This window comes from Macrobrachium rosenbergii, chromosome 12 (genome assembly GCF_040412425.1).
Source record: "Macrobrachium rosenbergii isolate ZJJX-2024 chromosome 12, ASM4041242v1, whole genome shotgun sequence".
Taxonomy (NCBI): Eukaryota; Metazoa; Arthropoda; class Malacostraca; order Decapoda; family Palaemonidae; genus Macrobrachium; species Macrobrachium rosenbergii.
This window is the reverse complement of record NC_089752.1, coordinates 102,255,696-102,283,257: the sequence shown is the minus strand read 5'-3', so window position 1 is coordinate 102,283,257 and position 27,562 is coordinate 102,255,696. Positions and strand designations below refer to the sequence as shown.

Genomic DNA, 27,562 nt, shown 5'->3' with positions numbered 1-27,562 from the left:
TACAGTTTTCTCATTTATATTTTTACTGTATTTTCTCATTTTATAATTTTGTAATTTTTACAACCCAAAAGATAAATGCAGTTGTGTGTAGGGTATATACATACTGTACACACACACACTTATTCACTGGCTGGTGGCACCAAGATTTCATTTGCAAAAAGCACAGTGTGTTTCCAACCTCTACAGATTTGCATTGTAAATATTTTTATGGTAGTTAGAGGTGAAATATCAGTAGTGATAAAATATTCTCTTTTTATGATATTTGCACTAATCATACTTAGAGTCAACTATACTTGTAATGAAATACTGTACAGTCAATCAAGCAGAGCAAAAAAGAAAAAATGGCAATGTGATACTGCGCTAAAAAACACGCACAAGAATGCACACACTGTGTAGAGACAATGACTTCAACATTAATGAAATTCCATTTGTAAATGTTAAAACACACACACACACGCACGCACACAGGCATACAAGTAAAGCTTCTATGATATTATGAAGTTAAATGAAATATCATTAGTTTTAATAAAACAGAAAATAATCAACTACTTTTTAGTAGTTGAGTACAGTTCTTGAAATGAATTTGTGGACAGTCATTGTTGAGAAATGCCATATGTAATGAGAATGTAAACACAGGGTGTTTGACACCAACACAGTTTCCATGATAGGGCAAAATGAGTAAAACAAATAAAATATGCTGTTTATACTCATGAATCATTCGATCTCTCGTTTCATGCGACCCTTAAAAGTTTGTCCTGTAAACATGATTTCATTGCATACTTATTTCGTGTATTATGCAAGTTACATTTTTAATAGCCAAGATAACATTAGACTAATCTCTTTTCCTCAGTAACCTCATCATATCGGTAATAAATGAAAAGAAAAAATGAAAATAGTCTACTTACTGAACAAATTTAATTTTTGGGTAGATCATACTGTACTAGGCTGGGCTTGTATAGCAAATTTCATTTTCAGTAGTTCATACTGTATTAGGCTACGCTTGTAAAGGGGATTTCATTTTTGGTAGATTGTACTGTACTAGGCTTGGCTTTCAGACAAGATTACCAAACTTATGGCGTATATAACAATTCATAACAATATCTTATAATTGACAACCACGTATCAAAGAAATGACATTAACAACATTGAGTATGACAAGCAAATGAATTGGGAAACAGCTGTTTTGTGATTTTGATGAATTTTATTTTAACATAAAATATCTTAGTTTTCGTTTGTATACCTGTTTTACATTGTGTATATTCAAAAATAGAAATAATTCTAGTAATAATTTGCTTCTTTTAGCAACTAAAAAATGATTCTCCAAATTCTTTTGTTAGTAGGCATGAACCAGCTGATTCTGAAAATGTAAAAATTAACCTAGCATACATTGTGAAGACTGTAATGCAAAGCACAGTGAGTGGCTAAATTCAGTTCCACAGATTAACATGGCTGGTCTGCTCTTGATTGAGTTCTATGTATCCTCTGATTTTGTCCAGCAAATTGAGGAACCCACACATTTTTGGTAATAGATTAGACCTCATATTCACAGATGTTCCAGCTATTGCCAAATCCAAGGTCTGTGAATATATAGGCACTTCTGATCATTGTGCCATTAAGATAGACATACAATATCTGTCAACCAGTATATTCCTAATGCCACTGTTGGAAAAAAAGTTCTGGCAGAAATCTAAAGCCAGTGGGGTTTGCATTATTGAAGTTTGTCAGCCACTTAATATTTTAGATGCTGTACTGTATTAGATCTTGATCCCAAGAACTTAAATGAAATGCTGATGGCTATTTTAATAAAGTATGTCCCTAGAAAGTCATCAAATTCAGGACAAATGACAAGCCAAGGTTTGATGATACAGTGCATGTAGACGAGCTTACCATGCCAAACAGATGAAGTTCGACGCATGGAGATGAAATTGCTCAAATGAAAATGACACTATTTTTGTTGAGTCTCACCGTGTTGCAAATAGAACTTACCATACAGCTGAGAGAAACTACAATAATTCCTTGAAGAAGAAACTTGAAGGAATTTTTCAGCCCCATCTGTGGTGGACCAAATTGGCATCATCTATCTTTTGTTTGGGCTCGCCTTCCATTCTGCCAGTACTAACAGATGATGGTAGATTGGTTACTGGCCCTAGGGAAAAGACTGAACTGCTTCATCGAGCTTTTGAAGCTAAGCAATCAGCTGAGGATATCCCTCTCCCTGATACTTGTCATCCTGAACCTATTCGTACAAAATTTGCATTTCACTCTAGGGATGTTAAAAAAATTCTGGATAATCTTGATAGCTGGGATGGTGAAGATCCTGATGGTTTCTTCCATTTGTTTTTTAAAAAAAGTTTCTAGTGTGTTGTCTCTCAAGATTAGTAGATTCTATAGATTTTTATGTTGGCGTAGTATCTTTGCAGATGAGCGCAAGCTTAGTAATACAGTGCCTGTTCCAAAGAGTGGCATATCTGCAAACTGCAGTAACTACAGGGTAATGTCTGTTCTCCCTGTGCTTTCCAAAGTTGCTGAAAAACTTATTTTTAAGCCACTGTGTAAGTGTGTGGAATTTAAAGGATTGTTAGCTGATAGTCAATATGCATATAGAAATCAGTTAGGTACCTGCGATGCTCTCTTAGACTTGACTTGCCATTTGCAAGAGAACCTTGATAAGGGTTTTGGGTGCAAAGTAATTCAAATAGATTTTAGTGCTGCTCTCAACTTAGTAAATCATAAGGCACTTATTTATAAACATCAGAATCTGGGAGTGAGTGGATATGTTTTAGGATTATTTCGAGATTTCCTTACAGGTAGGCAGCAGCAAGTTGCTGTTGATGGAATCTTTAGTGAACCAAGAACTATTGTGTCCGGATTTCCGCAGGATGGTGTTCTTGGTCCATTTTTGATGTATACAAGTGATATGCTTGTTGGCCTGGAAAACAAGATTGTTCAGTCTGCTGATGATGCAACACTTGTGGGTAGAGTAAAGTCTGCACTTATTAGAAATGACGCTGCCCTCAGTCTCAGTCAGGACATGGACCGGATCAGTGGATGGTGTAGTCTGTGGGGTATGAGGCTGAACTCCAGTAAAACAAAAACTATAGATTAGCAGATCTTGTACAGATTTTCCACCCCTGGGTGGGACTTTGCTGAATGAGTCTGAAGCTTTAACTATTGTAGGTGTAACTTTTGACTCGCTTCGTACTTTTGAGAAACATCTAATGAAAGTTGTAGCAAATGCTGCACAAAAAGTAGATATTGTTTGTAGGGCCTGATATATTTATAACAGTGATGCAATCAGTGTAATGTGTTTAAAGTCAGTTTTGCTTCCTTTATTAGAATACTGTTCTCTGATGTGGATGTCTGCTTCTGCCAGAGATTTATCTCTTTTAGATAGTGGTTCATGGTGGTAGGTTTCTGTTCCTTAATATTAGCAGTTATGACTTGGACCATCAATGGATGGTCTCTTGTTTGTCACTTTTTCATAAGTTGTGTTTTGATAGTAATCTTTCATATTCACAATTGATCCCTGATCCCATTTTCTTGCCGAGAGCAACCAGATTCACTGAAGAGCATCATCAATATGCAGTAAATGTGCCTCGCTGTGGAACTTCTCAGTTCCAGAGGTCCTTTATTCCTCACACCATTGGTCTCTGGAGCAATCTCCCTGAGGATGTCATGCAATTGGAACTTCAAAGGTTCAGGCGAAGATGCACTGCATTACTACCCTAATGCTATTGTCTTTGCATTTTAATGCATTTCTGAGTTCAGTCCCGTGTCAGCCGGTGAAATTCCATTACAGCACGAATTTCTAGGTATAACAATGCTAGATATACCAGAGAAAAAGAGCTTTCAGGAAAGCTGGGTTACTACCCCCAGTCGATCGTCTTTAGAAGACGTCGGTATAATGAAGGGTGAGTGAAATACCACTACCACGGAAATATACTCGAAAGATCTCTCCTTATCAAAACCCCGTAAAGAGCGGTGAGCGTTACAGCTCCACACTCTAACACCCGCCAGGACGGCTACACCAGCGCCACCTACTTCATTCCATTTTCTAGCACGTGATAATTCGCTTCTTTTGTGTGCTCGTCCTATTTTGGATTATTTTTTCTTCATCTACGATGGCTTCGAGCACCTTTTCCATCTCTAAGTTAAGTACCATCTTCTTGTGGGGTTTTTGATCTAATTATGGCTGTTTTGGTCTCGTATTTTCATAAATATTGGGATCTTCTTATGACGCCACGGCGTCCCCTATCAACCATGTCGACCCGAGGCGACTCCTTCTTTCTTCTTTCGGTCGGAGTTTTCTCCCAGTCGCTATATATATTTAGATTTTAGCCCTTGAATTCCTTCCTGGTGGTTCCGTGCGGTGGCTCCCCCTCCAACTTTAGTTTTTGTTTTGCATTTTTGGCCTGTCGGCCTCTCTTAGGGAGTTGCTCCATCCTGTACCCCCACCAGGTTGGGTTCTTTTTCATTTAGTCTCATAGGCTATTATGTTATTCTTGAAGATGGTGCTCTTATTTTAAGTTTAATGTTTTTAGTTTTATTTGTTTTTTATTTTTGGTTGTGTAGTTTGCCTCTGATGAACCTTATAAAATATTTTGAAATTACCCGAGGTAGGCTACACTTCCTGTGAACGTAATTTTATTTTGATTGTTTTTGTATGGTGGTGGTAGTGTGGGCTCCATCCCTTGCCCTGGGTGCGGAGATCAGGTTGAGGGAGTTTTGTTGCTGTTCCTCAGGGTTCGTTTTAGGGTCAGAGTGAGCCCCTTAGTCCTCTTCCCCCAATTTGGAGGAATCGAGTTCTTTGGATGTGTTCCTCTGGGCTAGTCGCCTACTTATCCCCTACTCGTTCCCTGTTGGCTCTTGGCACAAAATTTCTCTCCCTGTTGGTTCCTCCTCTCCTTTTCACCCCCTCTCTCCTTCCTAACCTATACTAGGTTTGGTTTTTATTAGGCTACGCCTAGGAGATGTTGGGCTTTGGGCTGTGTAGCTCCCTGGAGTAGGCTTCCCTTCCAAGTTCATTGGGAAGGAAGGTTGCAGTTGAGCAGGTGTCATGTTCTCCTTGTCTCCTCTCCCCTTCCGGTAGCCTACTCCTCCCCACTACCCCCTCAGCCTTGCGACTCGTGCGGGTGACGCTAGATGGCGTTTTCTCCGAGTCAGGGACTTCTCCTATTGGTAGAGGGATTCGCTCCTCCCATATCGTCCCCAGCTTCGCTGTGGTGGGGTGGGTGGTTCGGTTGCTCGAGCGTGTTGAATCCTGTCTCACCTCTCGTCTCCCCATCGAGCTCTCGAAGTTAGGGTTTAGGTGTGGCCCGCCGTATGTTATGAACATTGATCCTTTACCCATTTGTTTCTCCGGCGGGGAGATAGATGTGGGATGATTCTATGTCACGCTAGCATACAGACCCCTCCGGTCTCGGAGTTTTACCATCATTGTTAATTTTGTTTATTGTTATTATTATTATTTTTTGTTCTTACCATATACGTGATTCCGGTCCCACACCTAGGGGCTCCGCCGTTAATTTTCTGGCAGCCCTTATGGTTGGTTTTTGGTTTCTCGTTCCTTCATTCCCCGGAGTCCTCCGGGGTATGAATCCTTAAACTTCCGCTCTGTGCATTTAAAGCTTATTGGCCCAGTTTAATTTGGTAGTTCTTCTACACGGAGTATTCCGGTTGTAGTTGAGTTTCCGGCCTTGCCAGCTTTATTTTGCTTAGAGTGTGAGGTTCATGTACTGTTACCTTTACAGACTGTTCGCTGTGAGGAGCCGGGGTGTACCGCCTCCCTTCAACAACCCTACGGGCACGTGGTGTGCCGGACCCACGCTGGTTGTGCGGTCCGGCTGGGCGACCTGGTTGTTTGGCACCCGATGGCTGTGAGGTTTGCTTTTGCTCTCTCCTCAACCATCCAAGACAGTCGGCAAGTGAAAGTCTTCTTTCCTCCAGTCCATGCTCCTCATACGTTACGTTGTTTATATTCTCCGTCGGTCTTTGCATTCCTGACTAACTACAGGTTTCCTTGCAGGCGGATGAAACTTTCAAGAAGTCTGCCTTGGAATCCCTCCGGGCCTGGGTGGCTGGGTTCGGCAGGAATGTTCCGTCGAAAGCCCCACGTCCTCGGCCAGGTTGAGGACCTGCTTTACCCCGCGCACGGGTGGCGCAGCAGTGCCAGAAGAACTTGCCACCCCTATTATCCAGCAGATCCGTGATGCGACCCAGCCACCTCAAGTGGACATCATGTACGCCGAGGTCTCGGAGGATGTTGCCGCCTAAATCTCGACTTGGAACCTATGAATACGGAGCAGGACCAGGTGGTAAGTGGAGAGGTAAGTGAGGATGTTGGGGCGGGCCCCTCTTTGTTTAACTCCCCTGCTTCATCTGTATCATCTTTTGCAGGTTTTGTGAAGTCTTCCTCTTTGGGTGATAGAGCTCCGTCTGCTATCCCCAAGTTGAAGACTTCATGGAAGGCGAAGGGCTATAAGTCCTTGACTTCTAAGAAGGCATTGCCCTTCCCCGTCGAAGGCTAAGGTCCCAGGACCGGTAGCCTCCGGGAGTAAATCTAGCTCCTCCGGCAAGGGCGCGAGTAAGAGGGCAGCAAAACCAAGCCCTCCTCGCCAGCCTCTTTTGATGCACAAGCCCTGGCCACTGAACTGTACAAACAATTCACGGAGGACCTAGATTCTAGATTTGAGAAAATCTCAGAAAAGTTTGCCACCTATGACAGTGTACTGGAAGGTTTGGCTCGCCAACCTAAAGCAGAACCGCAGTACTCTATCCCCGACACTGCGGACCTCCCGCCCGTTTGATGTCGGAAACCCTTGGCGGTTCGCACTCCGGGCCATCAACATGATGGCAAACTTACCTTAGACGGTCTGGGCACGAGGCGGTTGGAGGAGTTGGAGTTCTTCCCCGATCTCTTGCCCCCTTATCCTGGCTTCGTGAGGCTTACGGAAGAAGCCTGGATTGGTCGAACAAGGTACCTAGGAAACTGTCATCATCCCTAGAGACCAAGCCCAGTCGGCTCTCCTGCGCACTCTGACGGAGTGGCAGGCAGTGAACACAAAATTGACCCCCTTTCAAGGGCAATTTCACGATGTTCACCCTGGGTGAAGATCTTCCCACTCCTTGTATGGACAAAATTGCTCTGGCCACGACCCGAGCATGCCTCGATGGGAATCCCTTTCCTCAATTGAGGGAACAGACCCTACTTCCTGGTATTCCCAGGAAGTAATGAGTTCTGGGTGGGCCCCGTCCACTTTCACTGTAGGCAAGCTGGACCCTCTTTGCGCTTCCACGCAGTTTAGCGAGCAACTCCCTAAGCTGCCGGAATCATTGTTAAAGCGGAGTTTGAGACCCGGACTAAGTTAGCCCGGTCCTTGAGCTCCGGCTGTCTTACTGAGGCTACTGCCGTCTCCGGCTCGGACGAACCCTTTTTCCAGGTCCTAGCTAAGTCTTTCCTGGCAACCTTCCAGTTAGACTTGCATGAGTTTGTTATGGCTAGGCTGGAATGTAGAAAATTTATTTTTGCTGACGCTACAATCCGCCACGAGCCTAACAAGCTCATTAAAAGTTCAATCTGGGGACCTAACCTCTTCCCTGAAGGAGAGGTTACATCCGTCATGTCCGAGGCTACACGGGCCAATCAGAGTCTTGCGCTCGGTGGGGAATTCCCACTTATAAGCGCAAGACCCCAGAATCGGCCGGCCCCAGACGAGAGGAGGAAAAAGGTTCAGGAGACATAAGAGGCCTCATCAGGCGATGGTTCAAGCCGTCCCGGTCTCGGCAGTGGCCCAGCCATCTACCTCTAAGTCCCAACCCCAGCAGTACGTTTTGGTCCAACCAGCGGCGCCCTCCTATGTATCCTCACCAGCATACAACCCTACATATGAAGGCCGTGGATTTTTTCACGGCCTCAATAGGGTGGCAAGGGGAGGAAGGGGCAAGGCCCCCTACAGAGGAAAGTCTAACACCACCCCAAGGGGGAGAGGACGTGGTAGAGGGAACAAACCCGCTCCCTCCCACTGAGAAAACACAGGTAGGCGGTCGCCTGTATTGGTTCAGGGACCAATGGACCTTCAGCCCTTGGGCACACAGCATTGTGTCCAAGGGACTGGGGTGGAGCTGGATCAAGAATCCTCCCCCTCCAAACAGATTTTACCAGCCACCCACATCAATCCTACAGGATTATGTAAAAGAATTGCTCAACAAACGAGCAATAAAGAAAGCAAGGCACCTAAAGTTTCAAGGCAGGCTATTCACTGTTCCCAAAAAAGACTCCGATCAGCAAAGAGTGATCCTGGATCTGTCGCGTCTAAATCTCTACATAAAATGCGACAAGTTTCGCATGCTTACGGTAGCTCAGGTTCGGACTCTACTTCCGCGTGGAGCCGTCACCACCTCTATCGATCTTTCAGACGCTTATTATCACGTCCCAGTTGCGCGGAACTTCTCTCAGTTCCTCGGTTTCAGACTCAGGAACCAAGCCTACTCCTTCAGGGTCATGCCCTTCGGTCTGAACATTGCACCCAGGATATTCACCAAGCTGGCGGATACGGTAGTACAGCAGCTCCGGTCCCAAGGAATCTCCCTAGCAGCGTACCTGGACGACTGGATAATCTGGGCTCCAACTGTTCCGGAGTGTCAGGAAGCCACGTCCATAGTCACCAATTTCCTAGAGTCATTGGGTTTTCAGCTGAACAGGGAGAAGTCCCGCCTGACTCCGGAGTCTCGGTTTCAATGGCTGGGTCTTCAGTGGGACCTGTCCTCCCACACGTTATCTCTCCCTCCTTCCAGAGGAAAGAGATAGCATCTCTCACCAAGAGGTTTCTCAAAAATCAGTCAGCATCCCGTCGGTCCCAGGAAAGGGTCCTCGGGTCTCTCCAATTTGCTTCAGTAACAGACCTGCTCTTGAAAGCCAAATTAAAGGACATAAACAGGGTGTGGCGGAGTCGAGCAAACACCAAGCTCAGGGACAAGGGTCTCCTCTATCCCTCGGATCTTAAAGACAAGGCTGCGGCCTTGGACCACAGTCAAGGGCCTGTCCAAAACAGTTCCACTTCAGTTTCCCCCTCCGGCACTAGTTATCCACACAGACGCTTCTCTAAGCGGCTGGGGGATATTCACCAAAACAGAAAGTACAGGGAACGTGGTCCACAATGTTTCAGCAGTTCCATATAAACACCCTGGAAGCCATGGCGGTCTTTCTGGCGCTGAAGAAAATCCACCCTCCCAATCGGTTCATATCAGGTTGGTGTTAGACAGCGCAGTGGTTGTTCATTGCATCAACAGGGGCGGCTCCAAATCAGGTCGAGTAAACCAAGTGATGGTAGCTATCTTCTCCCTGGCGAACAAGCACGGTTGGCACCTGTCAGCCACCCACCTAGCAGGTGTCCGAACGTGGTGGCGGATTCCCTGTCCAGGACTACCCGTTGGAGACGGAGTGGTCCCTGGATGCGGAATCTTTCAATGGATTTGCCGCCGGGTTCCGGGACTCCAAGTGGATCTGTTCGCAACGGAGAGCAACTTCAAGCTCCCCTGTTACGTAGCCCCCAACCTGGACCCTCAGGCGTTACGCCACAGATGCAATGACAGTAGATTGGAACAATTGGGAGAGAATTTATCTGTTCCCTCCAATAAATTTGCTGCTGAAAGTTTTACACAAACTAAGGACATTCAAAGGTCAACCAGCTCTGGTAGCCCCTATTGGCCGAAGAGCAATTGGTTCCCTCTCCTTCAGGAACTGGGCTTGCGAGTCTTGGTTCCCAAGCCCATTCTGACCCAGACAGTACAAACCAAGACTGTGTCAGCTTCCTCAAGGATTCAAGATGCCCTAGCTTTATGGACTTTATAAAGTTCGCAGCTCAAAAAAGGAGCAAACATTGACCCTGTCAACACTCTGTTTTAGAATCAGATAAAAGAGATTCTACTATTAGACAATATGACTCAGCAGTCAAAAAGTTAGCCTCCTTCCTGAAAGCATCTGAAGCCAAAATTATGACGACTAATTTAGGAGTTTCCTTCTTTAGGTCACTGTTTGAGAAAGGTCTGGCTCCGCCACTATTACCACAGTCAAGTCGGCATTGAAGAAAGTATTTCTTTACGGCTTTAAAATCGACCTTACAGATTCTTATTTTTCATCCATCCCCAGAGCATGCGCTCGTCTGAGACCAGTATCACGTCCACATTCGGTTACTTGGTTTCTCAATGACGTCCTTAAGTTAGCGTCAGAGTTGGATAACTTACATTGCTCTTATCAAGATCTGTTAAGAAAAACCTTATTTTTACTTAGTTTGGCTTCAGGTGCTAGAATTTCAGAGCTGTCAGCTCTCACTAGAGGTGATAATTTTGTTAACTTCCTCCCATCCGGAGAAGTCCTCCTCTCCCCTGACCCTAGATTTTTAGCTAAGAACGAAGACCCACAGGACAGGTGGTCTCCTTGGAAGGTGGTGCCCTTCCTCAAGATCAATCTTTATGTCCAGTCCATACACTTAAATCTTACCTCTCAAGAACTCCACAGAGTAAGTCGGGTCCTCTTTTTATCAGGGAGAAAGGTGGTACTCTTTCCCTTAATGGTATAAGACAACAAATTCTGTATTTCATTAAACAAGCCAACCAGACTCAGTTCCTAAAGTTCATGATATTCGAGCAGTGGCTACTTCTATTAATTATTTTCATAATATGGACTTTTCAGGGTTATCAAAATATCACGGGTTGGAAATCACCTCTAGTGTTTAAACGCCACTATTTAAAATCACTCAAGCCCTGAAATATTCTACTATAGCAGTGGGAAGTGTCATCTCCCACATTAAATAATTATATCCTTTCCTTTTCCCCCCGCCCCCTACCTCATTTGCTTCTCTGCTTATTCTCCTGGTCGTTTATACCTCACTGCCTAGCTCTTCATATTGATATATTTGTATTTGATGATGGAAAACTGTAATCTGATTAGCCATAATTGTTTTCGTTTGCGGGTACTGGACAGTTTTGTTGGCTCCACGCACCCGGATAATTGTATGTGTTATTTTCATTAGTCTTGTCTCTTACATGTTTAAGCCTAAGTTTACATATATAGTTTTAAGGTTGTATTTCTTGTTCTGTGCACATTTCATGTTTCACTACTTTTAAGTAATTTTAAGATTTTGAGGTTTTTTTCCCCATCAATCCGGGGACCTCCAGTGTTTTGTAGTGTTAAGTTTATTGGTGTGCCTTAAAATTAAGTTGCCTTTCTTTTAAGTATTCTTGCTTCATGGAAGAGATTCCTTAATTAAAATTATTTTCGTTACAATTTTGCCTTTTCTTCAGGTTACCCCCTTGTTTTCTAGTAGTAGCAGTCTTGGCATGATTCTCTATCACTATTTCACCGGCTGACACGGGACTGAACTCAGAAAAGGGATTTTGACAGAGGAAAATCTATTTCTGAGGAAGGTCCCGTGTCACCCGTGACCCTCCCTGTCTGGTCTAGTACTCCCTCCCCTTCTTGCACATGCCAAGTCTGGGGTTAGTGCTAGCATGGAATGAAGTAGGTGGCGCTGGTGTCGCCGTCCTGGCGGTGTTAGGTGTGGGAGCTGTAACGGCTCACCGCTCTTTTTCGGGGTTTTGATAAGGAGAGATCTTTCGAGTATATTTCCGTGGTAGTGGTATTTCACTCACCCTTCATTATACCGACGTCTTCTAAAGACGATCGACTGGGGGTAGTAACCCCAGCTTTCCTGAAAGCTCTTTTTCTCTGGTATATCTAGCATTGTTATACCTAGAAATTCGTGCTGTAATGGAATTTCACCGGGTGACACGGGACCTTCCTCAGAAATAGATTTTTCCTCTGTCAAAATCCCTTTTTTGTCTGTTAATTTAATAATTTATTTTTTTGATAAGTGAGATATCCTCACTCTGTATATCTCTTTACCTTCACTTACTTCTTGTTGAGCACAGTATTCTTTGGAAGCTTGAATTTCAAGTCAGTGGCCCCTGTGGACTTGTTCCATTTGAATACTGTTCATCTTCTGAATAATATAATAATAATAATAATAATAATAATAATAATAATAATAATAAAGTAAATGCATACAGCAGTTGATCATTTGTTTGTATTACAGTGATGATATAACATGGTGATAATACATACAGTATAAATGGATTCAGTAAGTAAAATATCACTTTCATTACCATTAACTTGATCTTAAATACAGCTGTAATACCCTATTTGTCTTATGCAAATGGATACTGTTAGTGTAACACCTAGCCTAGGCCAATATTGCAGTTCACACATATACATTTTGTATCTCATGTATGGTAATATAATAAGGTAAGAACTGATAAGAAAGTTCCTGCAAAAGAATACATTAATGGTGATAAAACCATGATAGGCTGTAGGTAAACACATGTAGGCTACCTACTTACCGTGTTGTGCCGCATGTAGAGAGAGAGAGAGAGAGAGAGAGAGAGAGAAAAAGGAAAAAATGCAGATAATTGCCTTTAGCGTAGAGTTTTCGGTTTAAAATGTGATGGTTGTTGTTTATAAACATATTGTTTACAGTTATGTGGTGTTGACAAGCTATCTCAATTTTAGTAGGACCTGGTCCTATGTGGAAAGTATAGGCAGTTACCCCTTCTCCAAATTCTGCCTTTTTTATTCCCTCTTTGCATCCCATCTTATTGGTTTAAATGAATCGTGATATTGAGGCATCTAGTAGTTTGATATCATTGAGTCAAGTTTAAGGAAACTATTTGTCTGTATTTCCCTTTCCAGACATGTCAGCATTACTGATTACGTTATGCTCATTTTGGCAAGCGTTCTACTTTGCTAAATAATGGATTGTTCCGATATGAACACTCTCCCACACTTTCATATATGGAGTATTCCCTGCTCTGCGCTATGCTCGGCTGTTTCTAGACTTGTCTCTTCAAAACAAAACCTTTACCTCTGCCCCGGATGCCCCTTTGTCTGACCCATGCTGACATCCATTGTGTTCTCAGCTGAGCTATTGAGCAGATGTCTCTAGACATAGTGCTGAAGTATAGTAGTCCTTATTTGTGCATTTTTGGGGGTACAGTGCCCCCCCAGTTTTACCCATTTCACATTTCCGTGGTTCACTTTGTCGCAAATTTTTGTGGAACATATCATTCACTTGTCCGCGGGGGAAATTTCACTAATTTGCGGATTTTCCTTTGGGCCGTATCTCTAAAATTATAACTAATTACTGTATTTTTTCACTAAAATATATGTATACTGAGAGAGAGAGAGAGAGAGAGAGAGAGAAACTGTGGTTTTTACATTGAAGTCTAAGCTCATTATAAATGGATTCAGTAAGTGAAAACGTTTCGTTGATATTTTGCTATTTTTTTCCTTTAAAGTAATATCTACTGTTTGAGAGAGAGAGAGAGAGAGAGAGAGAGAGAGAGAGAGAGAGAGAGAGAGAACTGAAGTGTTTATATGTACGTTGAAGCACAGTAACTTGCTGGGGATGAGAACTAAAGGCACTTAAACTATGGCTGGGATGAGAATGTTTAGAGTTGCCTGTGTATGAAATTCGCATTTTAAATATTTAACGGTGATTAGAGATGAAACATCAACAGCGATAAAATATTCTCTTATGTACTGTTATAATATATGTGATAATCATAGTCAACTCAACTTGTAATGAAATATGGTACAATAAATCAGATAAAGCAAAAAATATGACAATGCTACCTACGTTGATCTGTCGTGAATTGCTGGATTTGTTTATTTTTGTGTTTTTTTATGTTTATGTTAGAGTAATTGATATTATTTTCATCAAAGAATATGTACAGTACAGTACTGATATATGAGAGAGAGAGAGAGAGAGAGAGAGAGAGAGAGAGAGAAGATTAGGTTGTCACAGAAAAATTGCTGCTGGAGCCTATGTATGAAATTTGGATTTTAAATATTTTTATGGTGTTTAGATCAATACAGTATAAAGAGATTCTGTAAGTGAAATAACGTGTTATAGATATTTTGCTGTTTTCTCAGTGCAGTATATGTATACTGCGCTGAGAGAGAGAGAGAGAGAGAGAAATGATGGTACAAGAATTTTTTAATAAATTTATGGGAGATGGTGAGGACTAACCACAAAATGACATAAACTAAGAACTTACTTCGGTAAATAATTTTTTTTACGTAATCATGAAAATACTAATATAATGTAACAAACCTAGCATTCTGTTTGGAGGTACTTGTCCCATCGTTCTAAACTACCCACATATTTTAGATGCTGTGTACAGTACTAGTACTATCATAAAATACGTACCTGTACAGTAAATAGCATTTCAAAATTGTCTTACAACACAGGAAAATATTAATCTATGTAAAATGTATACCCAGTGCATTATAGTATGCACAGAACAATGCGCAAAGTTGCTTAGGCCAAAGAAACCGTGCTTGTCAGAATGATAGGGGATACTTATGGTAAAGGTTGCAGGCTGTTATACTTAATTTTGCAACATGACTTTGAAATGATATTAGGGTGTTCTGGGATGAAGTTTGAGGTATATTTTTGTTTGAACTGTCAAGTTTAGCGATGAACTGTTGAACTGTCAAGTTTAGCGATGAACTGTTGAACTGTCAAGTTTAGCAATGAACTGTTAAAATAGGCAGTTATAAGCATTTTAGGGGTGTATATAGCCTACTTAAGAGTAACAGTAGTAGGAAAGTACTGTAAAGTAAGGTTACTTTGGGTGTTTTGGGATGATGGTTTAGGGTGTATTTTTGTTTGAAATGATATTAAATTGTTTTAGTGTGATAATGTATGGTATATTTTTGTTTGAAATACCAAATTAAGGAGTGAAATGTTAAAATAGGCAGTTATAAGCTTTTTAGTTTAAGGGGCACAAGATACAGTAAACCCCCCGTATTCGTGGGGGATGTGTACCGCACCCCCCCCACAAATAGCTAAAAGCCACAAATACTTAAAACCCCTCTAAAAACACCTAGAACTGCCTATTTTGATAGTTTAAGCACAAAAAAACCCTCTAAAAATGCTTATACCTGAGTATTTTAATAGTTTTATCACAAAAAGTGCATTTAGTCATGAAAATGATATGAAAATGCAGTAATTAGTGAATATTTCTCAGTGAAAAATACTGCGAATGGGCGAACTTTCCGTGAATAATGGGTAGATACATTCCACAGAGAAATCCGTGAATATGTGAGTCTGCGAATAGTGAAACCACGGATACGGTGTGTTTACTGTATTTGGCAATTATAAGCATTTTTAGTGGGGATTTTTGCATTTACACGGATTTTGCATTTCCGTGGTAGATTCTGGAACCTATCCCTGCATAAAAATGGGGGAGCACTGTATTTCTAATTCCCCATTATAACGTAATAGATCTCGTTAACGACTGAAGTGTCGATTCATCAATTCTGTTGCGAATTTTCATGTAACTTTTTGTGTGAGACGAAAGTCTTTGTCACAGGAGTGTGATTGAACGTGAGATAAAAAACTGAGGTTGTTCAGTCATGCCTGGTTTTTTCGACTTGATCAGGTGTAGTAGTTCAGTTGATCATTGTTATGAAACATATTCAGGAGGTGATAATATGTTGGTAAATGTTTAGGAGTCGTGTTTCTATGGATATTGACCGATTAACTGGGGAAAAGTGCTAGTTTAGTGCCTATGGGAACATAGTTCACAAACTTTGGTTTCCCACACCCCTTCCCCCAAAGCAAGGTAAAAGAAAGGAATATCTATTCCTTAGTTCTACTAAACATAGCAGTGATTTTTAGTGTATATAGAGATTTTTACCAAGTGTGGGGAAACGTAAGTACAGACTTAAGACTTATGAGTTGGGAGTCTTAGTGTGGAAAGGCCTTGATCTGCTCTGTGAAATAATGGAGTTTTGAAGTTTTTGTTTTATCTAATTGTGACCTTGAAGATGCCTGCCAGATGGAATTATTCCATGAGGGCTTGTCATAGTGTCAAGATCATAGCTGTTTTGGGAGATTGTGAGTTTGGAAATGCACACATGCTCTTGACTACTGATCTTATATTACATGAATTTAACTCAGTGATTATTAAACCTACTACATTCTTATCCTCTGATTGTGACAGCCAAGATGGGGCTCATGTTAGTCTTACTCTCTTCGCCTGAGCCTTGCTACATTTATCTCAATGTATCCCATCACTTATAGTATGAGATCTTACATGGCTGGTGCATGGTGGGGCTTTCCTGATGTGTTTAATTTTTTACTTGGAATATTTTATGGTCCTACAGGGTTCAGTTTGAACTCTCAACCCCATCTCTATACAAAATTTTTCTAATTTCCTGACCTTATTCACTCAGTAGGGAGGCATTCTTAATTAAATTGCCACTCAGGCATATGTAAACTGATGATGTTGGCTTAAACAAATGAAACATATTAAAATTAAAATTAAGTTTACATCATGAAAAGTGCCAACTCCCTGACCCCACATTTCTTGTAGCATGTCTGAACACCATCTGAGGTGCTGCCCAAACGAATACCTGGTCAAGTAACAGTTCTCGTTCCCTTTGTGTGTCTTGGGAGCTACTGACTAGTATTAGGCTAATGTAAATATGATTGATATTAAAGAGAAATTTTATTTTAAAAACTCATAATACATTCACTTTGCAGTATTCTGCCAGAATTTTTGCCTTTCACACATTAGAGTCATAATGGCACCTCAGCTTAGGAAATTTCACTACTTAACAGACACCTTGACAAAAACATTTTGTACTTACTGGAGAGCTACTGATGTGTCTAGTTACGGTTATCTGTTATTACAAGCCTTGAATGAATTTATGTAGCATTTGTCTTTTTATTCTTAACTTTCTATGCATGTTTGTTTGCTTAGAGCGTAAAGTCAGACTTTAAATTTCCTTTTGCTCTTGCTGCAGGCAAGGGACTATGCACATCTCTCTCGAGAGATGTCTTCTGGACGCATGTGGTCTCAGGGTTCAGCAAGTTCAGGGAGTTCTAGGGGAAATGTTACTGCTACAGCTGAAGAACTAGACAATGGGAATATTCGTGTAGGAAAGATAGTTTTTGACCCTCAGCAGCTGCTTGGAAAAGGCTGTGATGGCACTTTTGTATTTCAGTAAGTCGTCATTGGGTTCTTATTTATTTTGTGGCATTAAAATTGTATATTTGTATATGAATAAAATTTGCCCATTTTCAGAGAACATATAATTGTATATTCATGTTCTTATAAAACACTTTTATGGTACTGCTAACAATCATAATAGTAAAATGTTTGCTTTCATTTATTTGCAGAGAATAAACAATGTTCCTTTTGAAATTATCTTGCTGATCCTATTTGCTGTGTAACTGGTAGTGTTTCTGAAAATGCAAATGTTCATTTGTGTATTATATAATTAACTTGTACCCAGTTTATTTGTTAATGATCAAGTAGTTGTTCCTACATGAAAACAAATCCTCGGTCTTTACATATGGATAACTTTCGGCAAAGCTAGAAAGTCCGGCTGTTAAACTTTTGCAAGGCAGTTGTGGTAACAGTTACCTAAGGTAGGGGTAGGAGTATCACTCACCCAACTGGTATGCATTTAATCTCTTCAGTTTACTTTTGGCCACACTCTCGACGAGATGTGCTTTTCTTCTCTGCCCTGCCATTTGGCCTTTATCCTCGTCGTATATATTACGTTTGTAAGTTGAAATATTGAATTTGATATATTGAAACATTTGTGTATTTTGATGTATTAAGACATTTCTATATGTTTTATTTCTATGTCTTCTGTGATATATTTGCTTACTCATACTGCATAGTAGGCTTAGGTTTGGAGTTTTTTCTCCCTTTATATTACTGTATTGTTGTTGTTTCTCAGCATCTTCGTCTAGGTGTGTTTAGTAATTTCTTTTTTAGACATAACGTTTGGATTCAAACTACACAATTTCTGGGAATGTGGTAATGTTCTAGTCTTTCAGATGTTGTGTAGATCGAGACGATCGAGAATTACGGGTTTGTGTTGCAGCCATGGGTTTCATGCAAGGATTGTCTTACTTAACATAGCAAGTTTTCCTCCACTCACTCAACACAAAGGTTAATTGCGCAAATTCTACAGAATGCTTTGGTCCCGACTACATGCTCAGGACCAGTCAGAATGTACCGTCTTGTCTCTTTCCCATCTTGGGGAGGGCAGTGTGTGTGAGTCGTCGGATCATTCCCTTCCTTAGATTCAGATATATTTCTTTTCCTTTCTCTCAGGGTGGGAGGTTTCTTCTCTTCCTGAGGGGAAGGCATATTATATGTTTCTTTTCAGGCCCTACAGTTCACAACTTATTTTGCCTCTGAACTGCCCTGTCTTCTTGCATGACAGTTGTCAACCCTGCTGCTCGCCTTAAAGTCGAATGGCAATGTGTTCCCCTCAGATCCTGGGAGCCCCTGTACATTCTCTTCTCTCTCCCAGTGTTGCCAACTTGATGGTTTGGTGGTGGAAGTTTGGAACCCAGCCAGGTCTGACGGCAGTGTGTTCCTTGCAGAGTCTGGAGCCCCATCCACGTGGTGACTTCTAGGGCTTTTTCTCCTCCTGGATTGGTGGGGGCAACACCATTTTGTTCTTCTTTTCCAGGCTCAGATGTGCAGTTTATGTCATCATTCAGGGGTACCAACTTAGATGGACTGCTTCTCCGATGTATCCTTCGCCTGCTTCTGTCGCCTCTCACCTCCCTTCTGATGTTTTGTCATCTGAGGCCCTTCACTTTGGTTGCCCTTTTATCATATGTATCAAATAAACTTGATGATAATCACAATTTTATTCGAATATGATTAAACCCACTCTTACATGTAGTAATTTCTGCTTTTGTAAGAGTCGTCTCCTGCAGTGACATCATGGATGGGATTGTGACATCATGGCTAGTTCTTAGATCGATTGACTCTGCATTTTAAGAGAAGTATGACCCGTCTTCCACTATCTCAGACGTTGGGGTTTTGGGAACTCTTTGCTGTTTCTTCACATGTACAGACAGTTCCTGGTTATCAGCGGTCTTGGTTATCGGCAATCTGGTTTTCGGCACTTGTCTAGTGACAAAAATCAGCAATTTTCGGCGCCCGATATGTGCCAATTTCAGTTATTGGCACCAATAATCGTGTATTGGCGCCAATAAGTGCGAAAATCACAGAAAAAGCACTTGAAAAATCTGCGATTTTTGCTTATCGTCATGCCGTCGGAACGGAACCCCCACTAGTAACTGGGGACTCCCTGTACATGTACACTGGTGAGGCCCTCTGGTTGCAGTGGAAGTCAAAAAAGAGAATCCTTTCGCCAGGATCATCTTTGCCTTCTTCTTTCGGTGCTCTCCCTTGTCTACAGATGTGGGTGTCTCTCTGAGACCATGCAACTCAGAGCACCAGGTGCACAGTTTTCCTTGGATACGGCAAGTTGAAAAGGTAACCTGTATCACTGATACTAGTTGTGGGAATATTCCCCGAACTAGTAGCTCCTCCGCCTGTGTTTCTACGGACACTTTCGGGTAGGGGCAACCGACATTTGTACTCTGAGTGACTCATTAGCTCCTTCCGAGTTCTTTGGTTTCTTTGGAAATCCAGGACTCAGAGCGTGCTTGTTTTGAGTGTTCGGCTTTGGTTGGGGGTTCATCTTGAGCAGGAACTCGGTTTTCTTTGGAACTCAGGGCTGACAATTCTGACGATATGGTTAAAGATAGAAGCAGCTGTAGAGATTCTAACAGACATTCCAGCCAGAGAGTTGATGCACTTTCAGGCTGGAATGACGTGGGAGATTTTGTGTAGATCGAGACGATCGAGAATTACGGGTTTGTGTTGCAGCCGTGGGTTTCATGCAAGGATTGTCTTACTTAACATAGCAAGTTTTCCTCCACTCACTCAACACAAAGGTTAATTGCGCAAATTCTACGAATGCTTTGGTCCCGACTACATGCTCAGGACCAGTCAGAATGTACCGTCTTGTCTCTTTCCCATCTTGGGGGAGGGCAGTGTGTGAGTCGTACGGATCATTCCCTTCCCCTTAGATTCAGATATATTTCTTTTCCTTTCTCTCAGGGTGGGAGGTTTCTTCTCTTCCTGAGGGGGAAGGCATATTATATGTTTCTTTTCAGGCCCTACAGTTCACAACTTATTTTGCCTCTGAACTGCCCTGTCTTCTTGCATGACAGTTGTCAACCCTGCTGCTCGCCTTAAAGTCGAATGGCAATGTGTTCCCCTCAGATCCTGGGAGCCCTGTGCATTCTCTTCTCTCTCCCCAGTGTTGCCAACTTGATGGTTTGGTGGTGGAAGTTTGGAACCCAGCCAGTTCTGACGGCAGTGTGTTCCTTGCAGAGTCTGGGAGCCCCATCCACGTGGTGACTTCTAGGGCTTTTTCTCCTCCTGGATTGGTGGGGGCAACACCATTTTGTTCTTCTTTTCCAGGCTCAGATGTGCAGTTTATGTCATCATTCAGGGGTACCAACTTAGATGGACTGCTTCTCCGATGTATCCTTCGCCTGCTTCTGTCCCCTCTCACCTCCCTTCTGATGTTTTGTCATCTGAGGCCCTTCACTTTGGTTGCCCTTTTATCATATGTATCAAATAAACTTGATGATAATCACAATTTTATTCGAATATGATTAAACCCACTCTTACATGTAGTAATTTCTGCTTTTGTAAAGTCGTCTCCTCAGTGACATCATGGATGGGATTGTGACATCATGGCTAGTTCTTAGATCGATTGACTCGGCATTTTAAGAGAAGTATGACCCGTCTTCCACTATCTCAGACGTTGGGGTTTTTGGGAACTCTTTGCTGTTTCTTCACATGTACAGACAGTTCCTGGTTATCAGCGGTCTTGGTTATCGGCAATCTGGTTTTCGGCACTTGTCTAGTGACAAAAATCAGCAATTTTCGGTGCCGATATGTGCCAATTTCCAGTTATCGGCACCAATAATCGTGTATTGGCGCCAATAAGTGCCGAAAATCACAGAAAAAGCACTTGAAAAATCTGCGATTTTTGCTTATCGTCATGCCGTCGGAACGGAACCCCCACTAGTAACCGGGGACTCCCTGTACATGTACAGTGGTGAGGCCCTCTGGTTGCAGTGGAAGTCAAAAAGAGAATCCTTTCGCCAGGATCATCTTTTGCCTTCTTCTTTCGGTGCTCTCCCTTGTCTACAGATGTGGGTGTCTCTCTGAGACCATGCAACTCAGAGCACCAGGTGCACAGTTTTCCTTGGATACGGCAAGTTGAAAAGGTAACCTGTATCACCGATACTAGTTGTGGGAATATTCCCCGAACTAGTAGCTCCTCCGCCTGTGTTTCTACGGACACTCGGGTAGAGGGAGCAACCGACATTTGTACTCTGAGTGACTCATTAGCTCCTTCCGAGTTCTTTGGTTTCTTTGGAAATCCAGGACTCAGAGCGTGCTTGTCTTGAGTGTTCGGCTTTGGTTGGGGGTTCATCTTGAGCAGGAACTCGGTTTTCTTTGGAACTCCGGGCTGACAATTCTGACGATATGGTTAAAGATAGAAGCAGCTGTAGAGATTCTAACAGACATTCCAGCCAGAGAGTTGATGCACTTTCAGGCTGGAATGACGTGGGAGATTTTGGACGTTTGGGGGTGTGTTTCCAGTATGGGCTTTGTTGCTTTCACGCTCGCACGTTTGTGACTTAGTTACTATAGTTCCAGATATCCATGAACATGACCAGGTTTGACGTTCGTCTTCCTGTGTTCAAGGGTGTCTAGCCAAAGAAATGATGCATTTTCCTTTGATGTACTTCAGGGATTCTGCACATCCATGGACGTGTTTCCACCCGGGGCCTGTTTGGTGTCAATGACGTTAGTCACTATCCTTTCAGAACTCCTCCCTTTGATCTTCTTCAAGATTCCTGTTGATGTTTTTCTAGAGAGTCCTCATCACTCGGCTGCGGATGTGATATTGGGGATGAAGGAACGTATGTCTGTACGAGTCCTTCGTAAGGAAGGGTGTGGGAACGGTTTCTTCTTCAGATTACATACCTGACCGAGACGCTACTGGTTGAGCATGAGGTCTGGAATATCCTGGACACATGTGGTCGAGACTTTTCTACACACGTGTTCGAGTCTTTTCTACACACGTTCGTGTTTCCACGGAAATCATGTGTACTTACGTGACTGTGACCCTGATGTCAAGTACATGGACTTGACTGGCCTGTACAAGTACTTGGTCTGACTTTTCCACACATTTCTACTACCGTGGAAGATCTGTGCTTCCCATCATTCTCTTGCTTGTGTCTGTCAAGTACTCAGAAGAAATCTAGGTGGTCCCTTCTTTTTCTTCTCATCATGTACAATTTCGGAAGGAAGATGACAGGCCTCAGGTATCGCCTGGTCCGTGGAGGGGAATTCAACCTTGGTTCTCCTCCAGTTGATTTGAACTCTTCACTCTTTGTGAGGTTCATTTTCTTGCTCTTCTGTGATAGTTGACTTTCCACGGCCGCGGACATGCCTCTTCAACTCAAGGGCTGATGCATGTCCATTTACCCTCGTCCATGGTAACAACATCAAATCTGTCCAGGGATGCGACTCTAAACACATCCACGGGCAAAACTCTTCAAGATTCCAAGGACGTGACTCGTCAGGGCCGGGAACGATGGGAGTCCTTCGTGTGAGAAGAGGTCCTCTGTTTCCAATCAGGACCTCTCTCTCTCTCTCTCTCTTTTCCTTATGGGGTTTGCCTTCACCATAGGAAATGGAGGATTTGAAAAATAAGATTTTCTTTCTTCTTATGAAATGGTTACTGATCTCATTTGTAAGTTCAAAAATGTTCATATAATGATTCTGAAGATTAAATCCCCACCTGTGATTGCTCCTGCTGCTGTTGAAGCTCTTCTAAGCTCAAGAAAGGATTCAAGAACACCTCTGGATTTTTTTGGCTAAGGGCAGATGAGGAAATATATCCTGTTCCTCAAGAACTTAGTGGGATTAGGTTTGGTGGCTTAATTAGCCTAGCCTAAGTAGTTGAGTTCTTAGCCTAGCCTACCTAGTTCAAACCTGTCTTTATCAAACTTGCTCTTCAATACTCCGGAGCATGTTCTTCGGGTTCATGACTTCTGAAAGGAGATGATTTTCTCGTTCTTTAAGAGTTTGGGATTGGGTTAGGTTAGGTTGGGTACAATTCCCATCTTAGCCTACCCTTATCTATCCTAGTCTAACCGGACTGTTTCGCATCTCAATATCCTAGTTCTTCTTGTGCCTACAAGCATTAAGATCAGTCTTTAAGCTTTATGTAACGTTGCTCAGGAACAGCACCATGGTGGTTCCTTAGTCAAGCAAAAGAGGGGGGCGTCCTATCATCATAGGGCAACTCCTCTTTTGAGTAGCATACTGAACTTAGGTCAACATAGAGGATCTCCTCATAAGATGTCACCTCTGTTGACGATGCACATTCCATTGACTGTACTAGGACATCTCTGTCGACGGTGTGAAGTCCGTTGACAGTGCACAGGTTGACAGTAGAGTATTTAGCACGTATCTGCATAGGTCATCTTATCATAAGACATCCCCTGGGGTTATTCTATCATCTTCTCTGTATACAGTGCAGATGAATGGGCTTGCAGTAGCATGCTCAACACAGTCATCAATCAGACACATTCCAGGATGAGGGATGTTTGTCAGACAAGTTCCATCATTGGAGTCTATACCCATGCATGGGTACAGGAGTTCCACTTCTTTGGCAGTGTGAATTGATTGATCATGCCTACTTTCCCTTATCAGTTTTTACTGCCAGATTGGTTTTAATACCAATAACATGCATACATGTACAAGAGCACTTGTCTTTAGAGGACTGATCTCCTCCATAATATTCAAGAAGAACTTTTATGTTCGTGGAATTTTGAATGATGATTCTTAGCTATGCTAAACCACTTTCACTTCCTGCATCGATGAGATCTTACTGATAAGGACAGTGGCCTTGATCGAGACACTGATATCTTTCTTTTCTAGATGCTTTCTTCTCTACCAAGATAGGTAAGAAGATAAGACCTGTCAGATGTTGGACCTATAGAATACACGTGACTGAAGTGTTCCAACTGATATAACATTTTGTTTTTTACACAAATGTATCTTTCAGTGGCATACCTTTCCTCTTTCTGGCTGAAGGGGAAAGGGGTGATATCAGACATGTATAGGTAGATACCTTCGTTTCTTGTCTGAACGGATATATCTATCAACTGATCTGGAGACTAAGTTCTAAAAACTTATTTTCAATCAAGGAAGGGTGTCTGGAGCCCATTTCCTTGGTCCTCGTGCTGTTACATTACTCCTGTGAGGAGTGGGAGATATAGGCAGTAATTGCTACTTACAATCCTCAATTTGATAATGATGACATCACGATACTAACGTGGTTTCCGAAGGTCTTAGTGTCCTTCCATGTCAGGTCTGTGACAGTGGTAGTACTTGGACAGTACAATGACCAACAAGGAATCAAAAGAGAGATGGATGAAATGTCAGCACTTTCGATGAAATCAAGGGATAGGACGGTTGATCTTGACTTTCGGTTCTTGCTCAAGCTCGAAAGAAGATTGATCATACTCTTTCTTCTCTCGATTCCTGTTGTTGGCTCTGTTCTGATCTGCTTGTTCTACATATTAGAAGGTGATCAGTTAGATTAATAATTTTCCTTCAATGATCCTGTGGCACCAAAGATAGTATGACTTCTGTGTTAACCCCATAAGTTAGTCTTTCAACCCAGAGCTAACGACTAGATTGTTAGCTTTGAGATGCCCCCAAGAAACATTGGCAAAGGGATCCTTTCTCTAGCTAGGGAACTGATCAACAGAGTGTACCATGAAACTTCCTACTGGACATCAGTACGTTTCGGATAAGATCTCTAGAAGGCAAAGTCATCCACATGTCTGTCACATTCAGAAAGGAATGTAGTTCAAGTACTAGGATAGAATGTATTTGTGAAATTACATTCATATCCTCTTACCTTGGAGTGTTGACCATAGGCAAAGGAATCATTTCTCTGCCTAGGGAATGACCTTCCGAATGTACCCTGCAATTTCCAGGTGGTCATCAGTATGTTTGAGGCAACATCTCCAGGGGTCACAGTCATCCATCAGTTTATGGCATTCAGGAAGAACCTGTCGATCTGGTACTAGGATAGAATACAATTGTGCAGTTTACATTCTTATCCATTTATCTTGGGTCATTGCCCATGGGCCCATGGACTCCTTTTCCTTGGATCCTTGGTGGATGCTCAGTAAGTCACATAGTTTACCCAGCTCTTAAGGACAGGTTGCATCTCGCTTAAGAGGTGTGGCTACAGGGAGGTGTGGTGGGACTGGCCTTCTACCTTCCTCCTGTTTTCTGTCCTCTTTCAGTGGACAGAGGAAGAGTGAACAAGCCATCACGAGCTGGACTGGCGTGCATGCAGGTGATGTGCATGACTGAGTATCCTATCAATAATCCAGTTTTGTTTGGATTTATAGATGCATTTCCTACCTTCTCTTTAGCAAGGAGAGAGAAGGACTGATTATGGGCAAGCCACTTGGTTATTTTTAGCTACATAATCTTCAACATTTTGGGTTTATCTGTACCTTTCAAATCAAGGGCTTTCATACTTTCCTTTTATTCAAAGTGCCCAGAAGTCTGTCAGTTGAACATCCCTTGTTCAATAGATCAGAGGTATGTATCCTTCCTTTGCTCTTTCATGACCAGGAAGAGAATACCAGGTGAGTCAGTTCAGAGAATTACTTGGAATCCTTTCTCCAATAGTGAGTCTCCATATGTAAAGACCAAGAGTTTGTATTTGTGTAGGAACAAATGACAAATTTTTAATTAATTTGTATTTTTCCTAACATACAAACCTGAAGTCTTTACATAAAAGACCCGCCTCTTACCAACCCTCATTCTTTTACCCAGGCCAAAAGGTAAACTGAAAAGATTGAATGCATACTGGTTGGGTGGGTGGTACTCCCTCTCCTACCTTAGGTAACTGTTACCATAACCACCTTGCCAAAGTTTAACAGCCCAACTTTCCAGCTTCACCGAAAGTTATCCCTATGTTAAGACCTCAGGTTTGTATGTTAGGAAAATGCAAATTAGTTAGAAATTTGTCATTTTAAGGGGGTAACGTAGCTACTTTAGGGTAAAAAAAAAACTTAAAATTTTAGAAAACAGCTAGAATTCTTCCTAAAGCATTCAAGAATCCATTACGACACATGGCAAACACCACATACCAGTGTGTGGGCTGTTGGAGCCCCTAGGGGTACCAAGGGTGCATGGTTCAGCTAGCCAACTGCGTGGCAAAAACTGTCTCTATTTACTCAACCATAATGCTAATTTTACCTGGTAAAAATAAGTGATTACCTGTATGGAGTCACCACTTTTGGCAACTCTGGTTGCTATGGTGACTACTGTAGGAACCAGGCAGTTACACAGTAAATGAGACTTCAGTTGCGTTAAGAAAGAGAAAGGGAGAGCATATTGCTCTGAGATTTCACTTCGTACCCAGCCCCATCAAATCCCTCTAAACTTTACAGGCCAATATCAGTAGTTATTTTCGCACAATCATAAAATCCAACATGTGCTCTATTTTTATTGAAACTGTGGCATTCTGTTGACATTGCTTAGGTAATTGCGTGGTCACATTCAGATATTTCCAAATATAAAAAGAAAATAATACAAATTCACTGAAACTGAATATTTTATAACATCATTTGGGCTTGCATAATAACGTGGCCACAATATATAGCATTTATATTGACCAAATATTGAAGCTGGTACAACGAAAATAGTAAATAGAATGTTGTGACATCAAGACTATATGGCATCATAATTCAGGACATTTATACTCATTCCAAAAAACAACAACAGCTTGTAGTATTTATATGTAAGTTTCAGCCCTTAATTCACAATAGATTTTTATAATTTTTTACCCCATTAGCTATACCTCCCCCTTAACAAGATTACATAACCACATATTGAGACCGAGACTTGTGGGACTCACCAATATGTAATAGAGATTGGAGTTTTCCATAGTCTGTGAAGTAATTCAGTTATAACATATTTCAGTTATTCTATTCCTGTCTCCACAGAGGTACTTTCGATGGTCGTTGTGTTGCAGTAAAACGGGTTCTTCCTGGTTGTTTTTCCATAGCAGACCGTGAGGTTGATCTTCTCAGAGAAAGTGATCAGCATGCAAATGTCATTAGATATTTTTGTACTGAGCAGGTAAACATTTAAAGGGTGTTGCTTTTACAGAAGAATTAAGTGGTCCAGAGTAAATTGTTCTTAGCATGAGAAATGCTTTATCCAGTCATTGTTGCTGCCTTTTAGTGTTGTAATGAATAATTGTTTGTGTAAAATTGCAAACCATTGCTTTACTGATATTCATTACTTCTTAAATCAATGGACAGGCCATCCTGGATTTGTGGAGGAATCCATTTGTAAAATTAGTAGGATAAGGGGCCCTCCTACTGGGCTGTATATTCCCACTTCTTCAGCTACAATCATTCATTTTGCTTTTGTTTATCATTGAAAACAAGTCCTTTTCAGGGTCCTATTTTGTCACTCTTTGCCTTCATTTATAATCCACTTTTTTAATAGCGTAGCCTCTGTTCGTCCTCAAAGGAGTTAC

The 27,562-nt window shown here is 41.9% G+C and overlaps 1 protein-coding gene across 1 annotated transcript in view; it reads left to right on the top strand.

The window, feature by feature from the left end:
• Positions 1-27,562, top strand: part of LOC136844161 (uncharacterized) — a 340,577-nt gene that overhangs the window by 138,957 nt on the left and 174,058 nt on the right. Inside the window, exons 11-12 of the mRNA XM_067113178.1 lie at positions 16,871-17,070; positions 27,021-27,156. Of these exons, the coding sequence (XP_066969279.1) occupies positions 16,871-17,070; positions 27,021-27,156 (336 nt within the window). The remainder of the gene's footprint in view (positions 1-16,870; positions 17,071-27,020; positions 27,157-27,562) is intronic.